Raw genomic sequence first — 15,853 nt, 5'->3', positions numbered from 1 at the left:
TAGCGATGTATAGTGCAAGTCACTTCCTCAGAAGGTTTTTTTATTATTATTTTGGTCCGTTTATTCCATTGGGGCTACCACCACATTTTCTGTATATTCTGTCAAAGTGCGGTGAGTGAAATGACTTTTTGTAATTTCTGTCTCGAATGGGGACGTGTGCAAAACGCATGCAAATTTTGGCGTGAAACCAGCTATGCACGGTTCGTCCACCCACTTTATCCTTTCTATACCATGCTCTGTTTTTGCAGTCTCTTGCAGCCGATATAAGCCTTGCAAACTTGTAACAAATTCATTGCGATTTCGTGTGAGCTGAAAGACATAGAACCAGAGAAATACGGAGAACTTTCATCATGGCACTTGGACTGTCACTAATCTTGATAGCATGTGCTCTGGCTGTGACAGGGGCTGATAGGGTAGACACGCCTGAAGAGGCCATGGTAAGTCAAATTTCCAGCCCTGTGATAACGTTTGTTTTCTGTTTTCAAATTTCCGAAATCTGTACGCATTTTTCTTTCTTGAAATAATGTATCATAAATCAAGACTTGCCTTGTTGCAATATTAGAACTGAAATAACCTTCAAAGATTCTTTATTGAGAACTAACGTTATATTTTTCTCTTTATAAGGCTTCGAATGTTTATCCAAAGTTCTGCCTATCATGCAAGCAGTGTGAGACTGCTCTGGGTTTACAACCACTCACATGATGAGGAATGACAAACATATTTAAGCGCATCGAATCAGCATTATTTCTGGCTTCACTAAGTATATATATTTTTTTTCCTTTCGATGTCATGGTGAATTCTAAGATTATACACAGAATCGCTAAGGATTTTAACACAAGTAAAAATCTGTATTTCGCGTCTCTCCTTCTTGTATCTAATATTACACTAACACAGTTTCTCAGAGAAAGAGTGAATCACTAGACATTGTTAAATGTATCAAGGAAAGTGTCAAAAATGTTTTCCAATTTTCAACTACATGTGATAATTCAATCCACATTGAATCTACTGCATAGGGCTTTATATAAATAAAAACATCGCTTGAATTCATGTTTTCGCAGTTGCTTTTTCGCCATGAAAACATCAAAATGTTGTATTGAAAACTTTTTTCTCCTCCTTGCATTACCATACAGGCGTATCTGAATAAGTACCAGTACTTGCAAACTTCTGAAATGAAAGACGGAATGCCCATGACAAACGACATCTACGTGCAAGTCATCAAGTACTTCCAGGAATTTAATAACATGACTGTTACGGGTGAGATTATACTCATCAGTTGAAGGATTGTCAGATACTATTATCAAGTCTGAAATCCACTTATTTCATTAACTCTTAGTATTTTGTTCACATCCTCTTTCTATTACGTCATCAGATTTCAGTGTGTTTAAGTGTTTTCATTTCTGTATAAACGAATAATTTGGTACATAATAAGCCGCATGGTCCATACGGCATGTACGTCATTTTGCATTTGAATATAGATACCTAATTGTTTCACATTTAATTTTTACACATTATATGCACAGTGTCATTATATTGTAATATTCTGCTTTATTGGTGTTTGCCAACAATTCTCAAATAGCGCTAGAAGTCCTGCAAAGCTTGATAATTTTTTTAAATCCAATTCTAGGTATTCACATGGCTGTATCAATAGTTCTTATAAATTATATTTCTATAAGTGAAACTCTTAGTTATGATACACGTTACATTTTCAGAATAGCAATTATCTCCTGTTCATGCCATAATCTGTTTATTTCTTCTTCTTTTTTCAAAACAGAGATAAAAGGCAAGAAAATATGCAATTCAATCATTCCAACTCATCGCATTTACGTTTAGATGAATCAAGATATCAAAGATAAAAATGATGAATTAATGACAATTTTGAAAACTGATTGCTGATTAGGTTTTGTTTTGTTTTTGTCTTGCTATTTGTGTCAAAATAACGTAGGTGAACTGGATGAAGCGACGTACGCGTTGATGAACATGCCTCGGTGTGGTATGCCGGACATGTCCGAAGACCGGGAGAAAGATATGGTTCGGCGCAAGAAACGTTATTCACTGTCGGATCAGCGTTGGCCAAGGAACGAGTTGACTTGGCGTATTAACTCGCGCACCCCTGACCTGAGTGCATCTGCCGTCGACCAGATCATGGAAAGAGCACTGAAAGTGAGTACCATAATCCCTTTACCCTGGCCTTAAGCTAAGTGGGCTCTTTCTTCTCTTATTTCTCGTACAGTACTTCTTTTACTTGAGAAGGAAATGTAACATTTTCTTATCTGTTCTATTTCATGTGAACAACTTAAAGGACAAGTCCACCTCCATATACATGTAGATTCAGTGTATGCTAAAATATCAGAAGAACGCATCAGTGAAAGTTTTGAGGAAACCCGACAATCAATTAAAAAGTTATACATTTTTAAATTATCTGCACAACCACTGATGGATGAGAAGACTACTACAGTGTATGATGTCACATGCGCACAACGACATAAGGAAAATAAAAAGAGAATTTCACAAAACTTTACTTTTTGAATAAAGTGCAAATTTCTTCGACTTGTGGCCGACGCATGTTAAGAGTGAAACTATACCCCTTGCCTTCTGAAAGAGAGAAGTTGGGTGTTCTTTTGTTATGCGAGAAAAGTGAAAATACGTTTAATTTTCTTTATACTTTCTTTATATCGTTGTACACATTGTGACAACACAAGCTATAGTAGTCTTCTCATCCAGCCGTGACTGAGCAGAAACTTCAAATATTCATAGCTTTTGAAAGGATTGTTCGATTTTCCTCAAACTCTCTGTTCTACTAATATTGCTGCATTCACTCAACCCACATGTCTGTGAAGGTGAACTTGTCCTTTAATGGGTATAATTTAAAGCTTTCAGTTTACATTTTAGGCTATACATGAACAGCACTTATACGCATGATGATCAAAACAAGACAGAGAATGAGTAATGGAAAACAATCATATCAGCTCGGGAGCGTGACTTTAGAGCGACAAATGCATTTTGCAGTGTAACGTTTGAATCAAAAGTAAAGAACTTAATTTCTGTAACTACATTGGTTACAGTGTCTCTTCTTCCGTCAAGTCATGTACTATCCTTGATAGCCTTGATATTTGACTGATATGTATTTCTACATTTTTACTTCCTCATCGGATGTATTATGACTTTGTTTTAGACTCTGAATTTGGAAAATCTCCAAACTCAGGTTTTGAAATTGAAGTACTGCAAGGGGCTGGTTTAATAAGGTTCACCCTCCATCGGGCATTCAAGGAAATCATGATAAAATCTGAAATTTGTTGGTAATCCACATTTGAAAAGCAATTCTTTTCAGCAGTTCTCTGTATTTTTTACAAAACATGTTTATTTGATCACACTGACATGTGACCTTTAATAGATATCTATTCGTGAACTTATCATTTTGACCTTTCTACCTTTAAAAAAAAAAGAAAGAAAGAAAGAAAAAGGTAACCTGGAACGGAAATGTTTAGGAAAATGGCTTTTTTTTCTGGTTACTGATGTCAATGTGCTCCATGCATAATTTCTGCTCTATAGGTCTGGAGCGACGTGTCAGCACTCAGCTTTACAAAAGTGACCAGCGGAGATGCCGATATCATCATCGACTTCGTGCGAGGTAGACATACTGCTTTGGACCCCAACGATTTCGACGGACCCGGCAACGTTCTCGCGCATGCCTTCTTTCCTAATAGGTTTAGTAGCCTCGCAGGCGACGCCCACTTCGATGAAGACGAAATGTTCACAGAAAATACAAACCAAGGTTTGTGTGATGCTCCCATGCTTTTCTTTTCAAGAAAAAGAAAAGATCTTGATCAGTGTTTTTACAGCTGTTCTTATTGCTGTTTTATAGTTTCCCTGATGCACATCTTCCAATTTGCTGAAATGAGGCGAAAATGGTACGACATAGAACTTATCGTGACTTCTTAGAACTAGTCTTCATTGCTTTATAGCTAACAGAATAAATTGCAGGAAATGGACACAATATGTCATATCAATGGAAAAAAATATCAACCCCTCGCTGTGCCAGCGTTCTAAACTGAAACACGAAACTGAAAATATTTTGTTTTATCGTTGTCTCATTGTACTGTTATCCAACTTTCCGATGTTTTTTGCGGTTCATACAGGGAATAAGTACCCATGCATTAGTGTTTTACTCTCATCAGACATTGCATGCACATTGCTGGTGTTGGGGAGTATGTTCTTATAATATGAGAAGCTTTTGAACTGTTAACCTATCACTAATTTAGGGGAATGAATTTCTAATATCTATATCAATGTATTCAGTTATGATGATTCTGAGTTAACATAAAATGTATATTCACTCTTCACCTTTTGCTCAGGAATTAACCTGTTCCAGGTAGCCGCTCATGAGTTTGGACACAGTCTAGGCCTCGGTCATTCTCAGATCCAGGCTGCCCTGATGGCGCCTTACTACCGAGGTTACGTTCCAAACTTCGAACTCCACGAGGACGACATAGCCGGGATACAGGCTCATTATGGTGAGTTTATAGTCTTCACATCTCCCTCCATCAACGGAGGATATTATCACAGCAATGCACTTAATGATATTAAAGGGAAAGTCAGGGTAATTTTCAGATTGTAATAATGAGGATGAAGAATAAGAATATTTTCGAAATTTATAACAAATTGCAATGAACAAGGATGATGACATGGCAGAGTCACCATAAGAATGCATGAGTTGGGGCTCAAGGAAGCAGAACAAAAGGAGAAGACATGCATAGATTATACACAGGTGAACTCGCACGCAAAGAGTATTGTAATGGAATTACACTGCTACATTTCTGAAACATGTGAGCCTCCTATGTCATCATCCTTGTTCAGTGTAAGTTGTTTAAGGTTTTCAAAATATGGTTTCTCTAATATACGATAAATTCCACAAATCTATACAATATGGAGCTGCTGATTTATGTACTACATGATATGAAATTATGAAAATCGTCTGGATGCCCCTTTAAGCAAGCTATTTTACATTAAGTCGGTAATGTAGATTTTACTTCAAGTCACAGGTCTCAATATAGCAAATTATTTGAAATGATTTCCTACACACTGATTTTAAACAGTCACATTTACACAATTTGCAACGTTTATGGGACCCCCCTAAACAAAAACAAAAAAAAAAGCTGAAGTGAAGTTTTCTTGACACAAAATCACCCCATGTATATACATCAAGTATTTCAAAATGATGTAAATTCAAAAGGCTAGAAGAAAAAGGCTGATATATCGTTAATATTAATGAATGTCTCACATGAAATTCATCTCGTGGAAGAGAATAAATAACACTTTAGTTATTGTGTAAATCATTTCGCTGTAGGTTTGTAAGCGAATCGTTCCTGTTGGATCTTTGAAAAAGAGTGGACAACATGGCAATTCGATATCAATGTGCACGTCTTACGCTCTCAAGTAATAGGCCTACCGTCTAGCAAAAGCATAATTACTCACACTTTGCTCTCGACACTTTTCCGTGTTAACTGCGGTCATTGACAGGTCCTAATGTCGGCGTGCCGGAAGAGATGGGCACTCCATTGACCCCAGTGGAAAACTGCATGGGAGATGTGTCCTTTGTCACACGGACACAAGATGGCAGCGTATACATCGGAGTAGGTGAGTATGAAGAACTAATCTCTTTTCTTAATTTTTCTTAAGGTAATGATATGTCCCTGAATGAAAGCTCGAGAATTTTTCTCTAGACCACTGCAAGGAAAAATATAAATTTTGATATTCATTCATAATTACCAAACTTTATTGATTATAAATCAGATATTGAAAAACCTGATTCGAACAACCAACATTTTCTCTCTGTCAGGCACACAAGTGTTCAAAAGAGTTAACGGCCAACTTGTCGAGGGATACCCCAAGCCAATCAGTGAGGAGTTTCCTGGTCTGCCCAATGAGCTGGATGCCGCTTTCTTCTATGAGCCATGGGGAAGGACATATGTATTCAGGGTAAGTCTGCAACTCTGAGTCTACAAATAAACGAACAGCTTGTATCATCAAACCGGTACGAAAACGGCTTCACTATTTCACACTGTAAGAGATCAATCTTTGCTTTAGACTTAACGTCTGACCTGGGTAGTTGTCTTGTGAAGTTCGTCGAGGACGGAAATACAGGAAGTAGAAATATGTTAAGCATAATCGAAGCATGAATAAAAATGAGGAATATACGCACCATATACTGAGATATATTAGCGGTTGTGATTCTTAATGTAGTACACCAAGATTGTGCGCACTGAAACAATGTGTGGAACAATGTCGAAATATTAATTTGGAGATATAATGTAAAAAAAAAAAAAAAATAGCGCATGATCGTTCCTGCTAAGGGTTTTATTTTTTATTTTTCCGAGCTGTTATCTACTTGATCCTTGCCATTCTATCGCTTATCTAATTCACCAGGGTGCTCAGTACTGGCGTCTGACCAACCGGAACATCGACCGCGGATTTCCACGAAGTATTACTGACTTTCGTGGTCTTCCATCTGATCTGTCTTCAGCATTTGTGTGGAGTGGAAATGGCCGAGTCTACTTGACAAAAGGTGAGGATAAAGGAGATTTCATTTCTTTCTTTATTTGTCCAAAGTATGTATAAAAACATGGCATGGAAAATTGGTTTTTACACAAAATGTGAACAATAGTCATGATAATAATTGTTTTAAGAATAAACTGTCTACATTATGGTTTATTGAGAAAATTAGTGATAACTCCTTATATTTTAGGTTTTATTGCGAATCTTACGTATGGTAGGATGTTTTGTGAGACAACTGAGCTACATATTATGCATCAATGTGATAACTCGAACATTTTAAACACTGCCCTCAATGGTTAACCATACTACAGCTACTGCTAGCTGCACCACCAAATTCCTACCACAATTCCCAATGTATTTCAAGCAAATACATAAGCTTATTCTTGGACGCAACACCGTGACTGAGTCTTTATCACAAGCAGTGAACAGCAGAGTGATAGTAGCCGCACCAGTCGGAAAACAATAAAGCAGGAAAATACCTGTACTCGGCAATGTTTTCTCTCTGGTGATGATATCGCCGTCGTCAGTAGGGTAAAGTAAGCCGACAGGGGATAGAAATGAAGGCGACATAATACTTATTCTCTGCCTTACTGACGCGAACATGGCAGGCTGTCACATGATTAGGTATGTAATGTGTAATCACAAAAGTTTCTGTTGGGCCTACGGTAGACAGCACGAAATCAATGTTGTCGCATTTATAAGCTTCTCCTTGCGTTTATAATTACAGCATTGCTCGTTTTTGTCCTCCCCAAACACCTTCAGCTATTTGAGGGCGCACATTATTACATGCCCAATTCTTTTCCTCCAATTTATGTACAGCTAAGTATAAGTGGCAAACTCAGTTTGGAATTACAATTTCCACGTCTCCCGACAGGAAACCAGTACTACCGCCTCTCGGCATCTCTACGTACAGTGGACCAGGGCTACCCTCGCCCACTAGCTGTCTGGAGAGGGCTTCCTTCTACGGTAGACGCAGCATTCCAAGACAGTAATAGGTTTACATACTTCTTTTCGGGTTTAAACTATTACCGATTCAACGATAGCACCTTTCAAGTGGACAGCGGCTACCCACAGAGTGCAGCCGTCATGTTTTTGCAGTGTGACCCGGCAGAACTTGAACTTGAATCATCGACTCCTACGTCAGACGCAGCGCTGACAATTCCCTCACTGCTCACTCTTGTGCTTCCCGCCCTTATGGGTTTTGTCTACAGCCATTAATCACTTTGGATTCACTCTTCGGCAACCTCACACGGTTTCTAGAAATTACCGTGTACCCTGATCACACATACCATGTACTGGAGAACTCTTAAAATGAAAATAAGATCTTTTTTATGCAATGAATGTCATTACAATGTCATTTTTCCAGCCAGTGCTAAGAGATATTTATAAAAATGATAGTGCGCTATACACGTATTGTAAATATTATTATTATTATTATTATTATTATTATTATTATTATTATTATTATTACAAATTGCTTCAATCATGACTTCTAGCTACAATTTAGTGTCTGTAGGATTAATAATGGTCTCACAATGACCGTGTCTGCCCATAACCACTGTATATTCCTTAATTCGATTTGCTCGGTACATTCAAACAATTGGAGTGATGCAAAGGTCGATTTGAATGTTTATTTCACAGTGTATACTATCATAAATTCAGGTGTCAGTCTCTAGATTCATTGTCTTACTGACACGTTCTTTTATACTTTTATATTACATCCTATGATATAGACTGGGGTTTGATATCTATCCATAAGTTCCCATACATAATTCGTTTCACGACCTTGCACTCAATCTGCGGTATCGAAACCATCTGACATAATTGTCATACAGTATCATAGCATCACCTTCCTCAAACACGAAAAACGAGAATCATATTGGGTTAGCAATCTAAAAATCTCGTCCCCGAAACATTAATGTTGAAGAATAACTTGCAACAACACAATCCCCTCCACCCCCACATATACACACTCCTGCTTTCCACCCAAAACACAACTCAACACTGTATAGTCTGTATCTTATGTATAACTGTTATTATATTTTGGATCAAGAAGTTATCCTCTAGTATTGGTTGAAAGAGCTTCACCTAATTAAAGGTATTCTCAGCTATGTCAGAATGTTGGCATGTTTATTGACACACCATGGTGTACTACTTAGTATTTGCAAAAGGATGTCACCACGCAATTGTGACATCACAGAGCAATTCTGACGTCGCGAGCTGCTTCTTACCGTCAGTCTGTGAAATTTAACAATTTCTCACAAACAATAATATTTGTAACATCACAAAGCAATCCTGACATTAAATTGTGCGTTGTCCATACGGTCAGTGTAGGATCCCTCCACACCATCGCATCCACCACACGACTTTTGGCGTCGCATTTTTATCCCCATTTTTTTTTTAATTTCTGATCCAAAATATAAAACAAACATACTCTGCCTGATTTCAAGTTTCTGGTAAAAACCATAAGTCTCGTTGCCTCATAAAAAAGTACCATTCACTTCTGGGATACGCCCATCAGTGAAAAGTACTATTTTGGAGGTTCCTCTGTCAAAGCAAAGTATATTTGTATATTATTTTAAAGTTTGTGAGAGTGTGGATTGTAATCATTTGATAATAATTAAATGTTTCTATCAAATTTCCTTCTCATCCGCTCATGCTGTATGTATAAATACATGTATGTATGAAGGTATGTTGGCATGTAGTCCCATGAATGTGTATCCGCTATACACTTCTATCATCATTGATGACAGTTATTATTGTTTCTAACATGCTATTTACTCTGCATCTTCATAAATCCTGATGAAATCCTGATATCAAAGCTCGAAATAAAAGGAATGTACAAAAAAAGATGTATATATATATATATATATATATATATATATGTAATTATAACAAGAATGAGTCTCAAATACGCCATCTGTAGATCCAACAAAAAGGTTTTTATCCACAAAATTTTCAACCCGCCTCGGGCCTTCATCAGTGAATGATGCGACGCCAAAAGATGCGACGCCAAAAGTCGTGTGGTGGTGTATTTGAGACTCATTATAAAAATGATAATAATAATAATAACAATAATAATAATAATAATAATAATAATAATAATAATAATAATAACGTCTTATTTACCCAGGGTAGCCTCTTCAGTGTTGCCACTGCTCTACCAGAGGGCCCTGCCATTATTATTACCCTAAAGCGTTGCCAGGTACCCATTTATACACCTGGGTCGAGAGGGATATGGTGGGTAAAAGCATCTTGTCCAAGGACGTAAGCACTAGGCGGGATTCGAACTCGGGTCCTCCGATCGGGAGTCGGGAGTCGTATCCACTATATGCCACTGCGCCCCCGCAGTGGCATAATCATAACATTCGAAGTCCAACACGTGGAAAATTCATTTATATATATATATCGGGTGTCCCAAAAAAAGCGGAACGGTGGATTTTCAGTACCTTGCGGTCTAAAAGTTATATATCCTTTGACATCATTAGAAAGAGCATCTTCCGCAGAAGACCATGATACCAAAATCGTTAAATTTGGTTCGGTACTTTTTATTCTACGCCAATTTCTGAAAATGCAGTCATTGTCAAATTTCGCCGGATTTTTGCGACTTATGAGATAATAATTTGAGTGCGACACGCGATCCATACGGTGAATATTGTGTAAGCTCGGTGATCCATGTCAACAAAAGATACAGCTTTCACATTGGGCACGGGCCAGGAAAAAACAGTGTGTGTTTGTGTGTGTGTGTGTGTGTGCGCGCGCGCTCCCAGTATGAAAGCGTTTTTATTGACATGGATCAACGAGCTTACACAATTCACCGTATGGAACGCGTGTCGCACCCAAATTATTATCTCATAAGTCGCAAAAAAAATTGAAAATGACTGCATTTTTAGAAATTGGCGTAGAACAAAAAGTACTGAACCAAATCTAATGATTTTGGTATCACGGTCTTCTGCGGAAGATGTTCTTTCTAATGATGTCAGAAGATATATCACTTTTAGAACGCAAGGTACTGAAAATCCACCGTTCCGCTTTTTTTGGGGGGGACACCCGGTATATATATATATATATATATATATATATATATATATATATATATATATATATATATGTGTGTGTGTGTGTGTGTGTGTGTGTGTGTGTGTGTGTGTGTGTGTGTGTGTGACGGAAGGAAAACTTGCAGTATAGACGTTGCAGTGATGTTCAGTCTTGCCTTTATTCCCCGAGCTTTCTGCTATTTCACTAGCCTTTTTCAAGGGCTTGATGAGACATAACATAGAAGCAAAATAGCAATCAATTTGCATGCATTTGAACAGAAATAGAAATAAAAAAAGTAATAACAAGAAGCCAATCAAACGGAATGTAGGCAGTGACACCAATTTGCATACATTTCAACAGAATAAGGCAAACAACACAACAAAAACCAAAACCAAAAAAGAAACATGGATAGCAATATTACATTCGCTCCAACGGAAAGGTAGTATCATCACATACACTTGCAGTGAAAGAATACAGTTGTAATAATAGTTTAGTATAGGTAATACCAACGGTAATACATAAACCAACATAAATTAAAGCACATTAGTTACCTTTAGGGCGTGGGGATTTGCTTGTGTGTGGTGTGTGTGGTGTCAGGAGGGTGAATGTGAGGGGTTCGTATACATGTAATGCGGGGGCAGTGAAGTGTGAGGGGTGATGTGGCTTGGGGGTATTTGGGACGATGACACAGTAATAATGGATACATGCCTTTGAAGGTCATTCGGGCCGTAAAACTCTTTAATAAGATATAGGTACAAGGTCTTTATAATAAACAAGGTGCACCTATATATTCTTGACACTGTGAGTGGGTACTCAATAAACTTCAAAACTTCTCGTAGGTTCTGGATAGAGATTAAAACAGGACCTATGAAAAATTAAGGATCAGCATTAATTCCATGTGGACATAAGGTTCGTAGTTAAGATATCCAGTACGATTCTCGTTTGAGTATGATATGGCTTTCCTTCTTTTTGATGAGTTCGATGCCTGTGATTTGTACATCCTGAACTGAGTGATTTGGTAGGTTAAAATGTAAGGTGTAGGGAAGGATTTTGCGGCTGGAGGTGTTGTGGTTGATAATCTCAGAACGTGCGTTGTTCAGGCGGGTGTACAGAGACGTTTGAGTTTTACCGACATACTGTAGGCCACATTGACAGCATGTGATGAGGTATATTACCCAATATATGTATATATATATCAGGGCTCGATACTAACGGTGGCCCGGTGGCCCGGGGCCACCAAAAATGAAAGTCGGGCCACCAAATTTCAAAAAAGGGCAAATTTGGTGGCCCACCTCGGGCCATCAAAGTTTTTTGAAAAGTGTAATTTATTCATGTCAAGATGTTGCAACCCATGTGCCTGTCAATGAATATTTATACTTAGTCTTACCATTCAGCAGTTAAATTTGTTTAAAGGATGGATGAAAAGGACTGAATGAGTGCCTGAGAGTGAGTGTTGCGAGTGTGATGAGGTTTGTTTATGAGTAGATATGTCCAGCTTCCAATTCTATGATAAAACTTAAATATTTGACTCATCAAAAAAAAAAGCAGGAATTTTAATGTTTTTTATTGTTTGTTGGCGGCCACCAAATTTTTCTCTCCGGCCACCAAAAATTTGAAATTGATGATTCTGGTGGCCCCATCGGGCCACCAAATAAAAAAAGTTAGTGTGGAGTCCTGTATATATATATATATATATATATATATATATATATATATATATAAAGGAATTTGCCACGTGTTTGACTTCGAATGTTATAATTATAAGAAGAATGAGTCTCAAATACATATATATACATATACATGTAGCGAAGTAGCTGTGTTGCTAAAGCTTTATATATGCATGAAACGTTTGATCCTAAGATAGGTTAAGTCCATTTTTTGTTAATTTGAGGTAAAATAATTTGCGAGTAAAGCTGCTAAAAACAAAACAAATACTAGGAAACACTTTAAAAATAAGTCTTTTTATTCAACAAGCAATTTAAATCATTTGGAATTATTCATCTTGCTCAATCTGATAATGGACTTACTTTAAAATGTTTTACAAATCGTAAACAATAACCCTTTGAACCCATTTTGGGATCAAACTCCTCACAATCACTATGTTTATAAGGCAAATTGACGCCTTCTATACAGCATATCACTGGCATTGCTTCTCTGTGTGCTTTAAGGAGGAAAATGAAATTCAAAAAAATGCTATCAAGAGCACACCTAACTAAGTGAAAATGGTGAAAATGTTCTTTTGAATGAATATGCTGGGCAGTTTGATACTTGCGTGTTGCGGATAATTCACATAATTCACATTCAAATAAGATGCGATAGTAAGCAAATAATAATCGACTGCGAGGGCGATGGAACAATCTAACATCACCGAGGCCATGTAAGATTGTATCCATAGCCCGAGAAACAGGAGATGATTATTTGCTTTATATCCCACATCGATTGACCAATTTGAGATTTGACAAACATGTATCCCATCAATTATGCAGATCTTTATTTTACAATTGTGCTGAAAAATTGAAACAGGCGGTACAACTGCGGTCCGCGGCATTCGAATGAACGAGACTAACGTTAGATCTAAGACAAATAACAAGCGATGTTGATGTATCGATAATTGTGCGATGTGCACGTGATGTAATTGTGGGGTGTGTGCCACTAGAACTTGCTAGCTACTCGTGTGGCCGATAGACTGCAATCGCTTGTGTGGTAAAAAGTATATCACGAAATAACATACCACGGCATGGATGTTGGGAGAAAAACATCTCTCGGTCACTTCTACCTTCCCAAATTCAAGTAATCCCATTGATTGGTCAAACATACTTAAGTGTATATCCCATAGTGAAGGGATGGTGTGAGCAAAAGATCGCTCTCAATTAAACTTGATCTGATGATTTTTTAGTGCTCTTTATACAATGCTGGCAGTATGGATATCACAGAGATACTGACAGTCATTGAACAATTATAGCAATTAAAATTATAATTTATATGTGTGAAATTTTCATAGCACCCCTTCTTTAGACTCGGATATTGAATTTACAAATAACCTGACCAGTAAATGAGAAAATCACGCAAACATTCAACACATTTACAGTTGTTTTCCTTTTTTCTGGCAGTATGGATATCGCAGAGATACTGACAGTCATTGAAGAACATTTATCACCGATTACAGCAATTAAAATTATAATTTATATGTGTGAAATTTTCATAGCACCCCTTTTCTTTAGACTCGGATATTGAATTTACAAATAACCTGACCAGTAAATGAGAAAATCACGCAAACATTCAACAAATTTACAGTAGTTTTCTTTTTTCTAGTGTTTTTGTTAACCAAATTTCTAGTTATCCTAGTATAATGCACACGGCACTACCATGATATATCACCACTCCGTTCACTGCAGTTCATTTTGCCGGTTATAGCGCTATCATGTTCACAGTATATTAGTACATAGTGCAGACCCACACGCAGAACGGATGCGCAAACAATTTTCGATTGATATGAATGGGTCACGTAATGGATATTGGTCATACAAGTTCGTAACACTCAAACAACTGCTTGGCATTCGGTTGCCCCTAACGGAAAAAAATGTCATTTGCTTCTTATTGATAGAGATTGACGTAAGGAGAGAATTCTACGTTTTCAGTGGCATTATCACCTTTAATCGTCTTGTCACATCGACACAGAAACAAAGTTCGTTTAATAAGACCCACAAACTGTGACAAAATTGTGTTCCTGTTCACAGGAAGAGAATAGAAATTAGGTCAAACAAAAAAAGTACACTAAACAAAATATTACATCTTATTTTTATGAGTATGTGGATTTTTGGGTCATTTTTTTGTGTCATGTCCTTCTTTGTGTGTGTATAATTATATTGATGCATTGGTTTTTTGTCACCATATTTTCCTGGTATACACGGCTCAATGAATATTGACTGTGTCGCAATATTGACTTCAGTGTTAGTGTTACTTAGTGTTACTTGCCATATTATTTACCGAGTGATCCACGTCTACAAGCTATTTTTTATTTATTTATTTATTTTTTTTTGGTAGTGGATCAGACTTTTGGGTTGCTTTGTTTAATGCACTTCTACACGTCATTCTTGCAAAGTTTGCATTATTTGTCTTAAATTATACATTCATACATTCACTTGTACACGCGTTTTATACGCTATATTTATAACTTGTACTTCTTTACTTTTTACTTGAATATTCTACATTTATTCGCCTCTTGTACGATGGAAATAAAGTTATTGAATTGAAAGTAGACTCGGTTAATGAAAATATGGAAATCGAAATTTTTCGAGTGTCCCTTAACACCCATTGTGAGCAGGAAGACGAACCAGCCACCCATCACCCCCTAACACACACACACACACACACACACACACACACACACACACACACACACACACACATACAAGCACACACACCACAAGAAGAAGAAGAAGAAGAAGAAGAAGAAGAAGAAGAAGAACAACAACAACAACAAGTATTCCTCGTCCCAAGTATATTTACAATACGATAACACAGATAAAACTGCAATATTCATTATTCCGTAAGAAATAGGCAGTGACAGCATGATTATCAAAAATATCACTTGGTAACAGGCCAAGATTGGTCCGTATGCTGAGATAAGACATCGCAAGAATAAAGTGCACCATCCAATTAAGCAAGGAATAGGTATAACGCAACGATGAAAGTCTTCGATCCCTGGCTGCCTAGACGGTTCGGAACAGGATAACCTTGTAGCCGTATTGAAAAAAACTGCTCACTTACTATAAACGAGAAAGAGAAAATGAGAGAAAAGGGAAGAAAGAGACGGGATAAAAGGAAACAGAAAATTAAGATATAAACCATTCAGAATAAATGGCACCCACTTCCCTGTACTTGCCTCACTGTTGATCTAAATTGCTATCTTTCTTTGTTGATGTTTTTGTTTTTTGAGCTGAAGTTCGTCTCCAAAATGAAGAGTACCATCAGAAGGCGTGGAAGACGAGAATTTTTTCTGGTGAATAAAATGCTCGGTATGCACGACATGGTGGTCATTGCATGCACTTCCTGTTAGCTCATTACGTTATTGATAATCAGCGCCATATTATGCACTAAACAAATTTGTTAATTTGCCACTTGATGATGATAGAGTGACCGTGCATGTGAACGTGGCTGATATTAAGTATTCTGATGTTTATTTCGGCTCTTTTTTGTGGGTGTCGTTTTCGTTGTTGTTGATGCCAGCATGGCAGGAGAGAATTTATTTAAGGCGGGGGCG

At 37.3% G+C, this 15,853-nt stretch overlaps 1 protein-coding gene across 1 annotated transcript; it reads left to right on the top strand.

Moving 5' to 3' along the window:
* Window positions 1-350: 350 nt before the first annotated feature.
* On the top strand, window positions 351-7,816 carry LOC139730631 (collagenase 3-like). The gene is made up of 9 exons (XM_071641488.1): window positions 351-437; window positions 1,131-1,254; window positions 1,943-2,160; window positions 3,550-3,772; window positions 4,353-4,511; window positions 5,518-5,634; window positions 5,837-5,976; window positions 6,424-6,562; window positions 7,427-7,816. The coding sequence occupies exons 1-9, from the start codon at window positions 351-353 to the stop codon at window positions 7,768-7,770; spliced, it is 1,551 nt and encodes a 516-aa protein (XP_071497589.1). The 3' UTR covers window positions 7,771-7,816.
* The last annotated feature ends 8,037 nt before the right edge of the window (window positions 7,817-15,853 follow it).

Source organism: Diadema antillarum, unplaced genomic scaffold, assembly GCF_040938485.1.
Source record: "Diadema antillarum isolate AM-2024a unplaced genomic scaffold, OU_Dant_1.0 seq00000324_RagTag, whole genome shotgun sequence".
In the NCBI taxonomy this organism is placed as follows: domain Eukaryota; kingdom Metazoa; phylum Echinodermata; class Echinoidea; order Diadematoida; family Diadematidae; genus Diadema; species Diadema antillarum.
This window is presented reverse-complemented; position numbering and strand designations above follow the sequence as displayed.

Excerpts from the sequence above, each read along its gene's own strand:
- LOC139730631 (XM_071641488.1), top strand. The coding sequence starts at position 351 with ATGGCACTTGGACTGTCACTAATCTTGATAGCATGTGCTCTGGCTGTG. Across the intron at positions 5,635-5,836 it reads CAGCGTATACATCGGAGTAG|GCACACAAGTGTTCAAAAGA; the intron begins GTGAGTATGAAG and ends TCTCTCTGTCAG. Across the intron at positions 6,563-7,426 it reads CCGAGTCTACTTGACAAAAG|GAAACCAGTACTACCGCCTC; the intron begins GTGAGGATAAAG and ends GTCTCCCGACAG.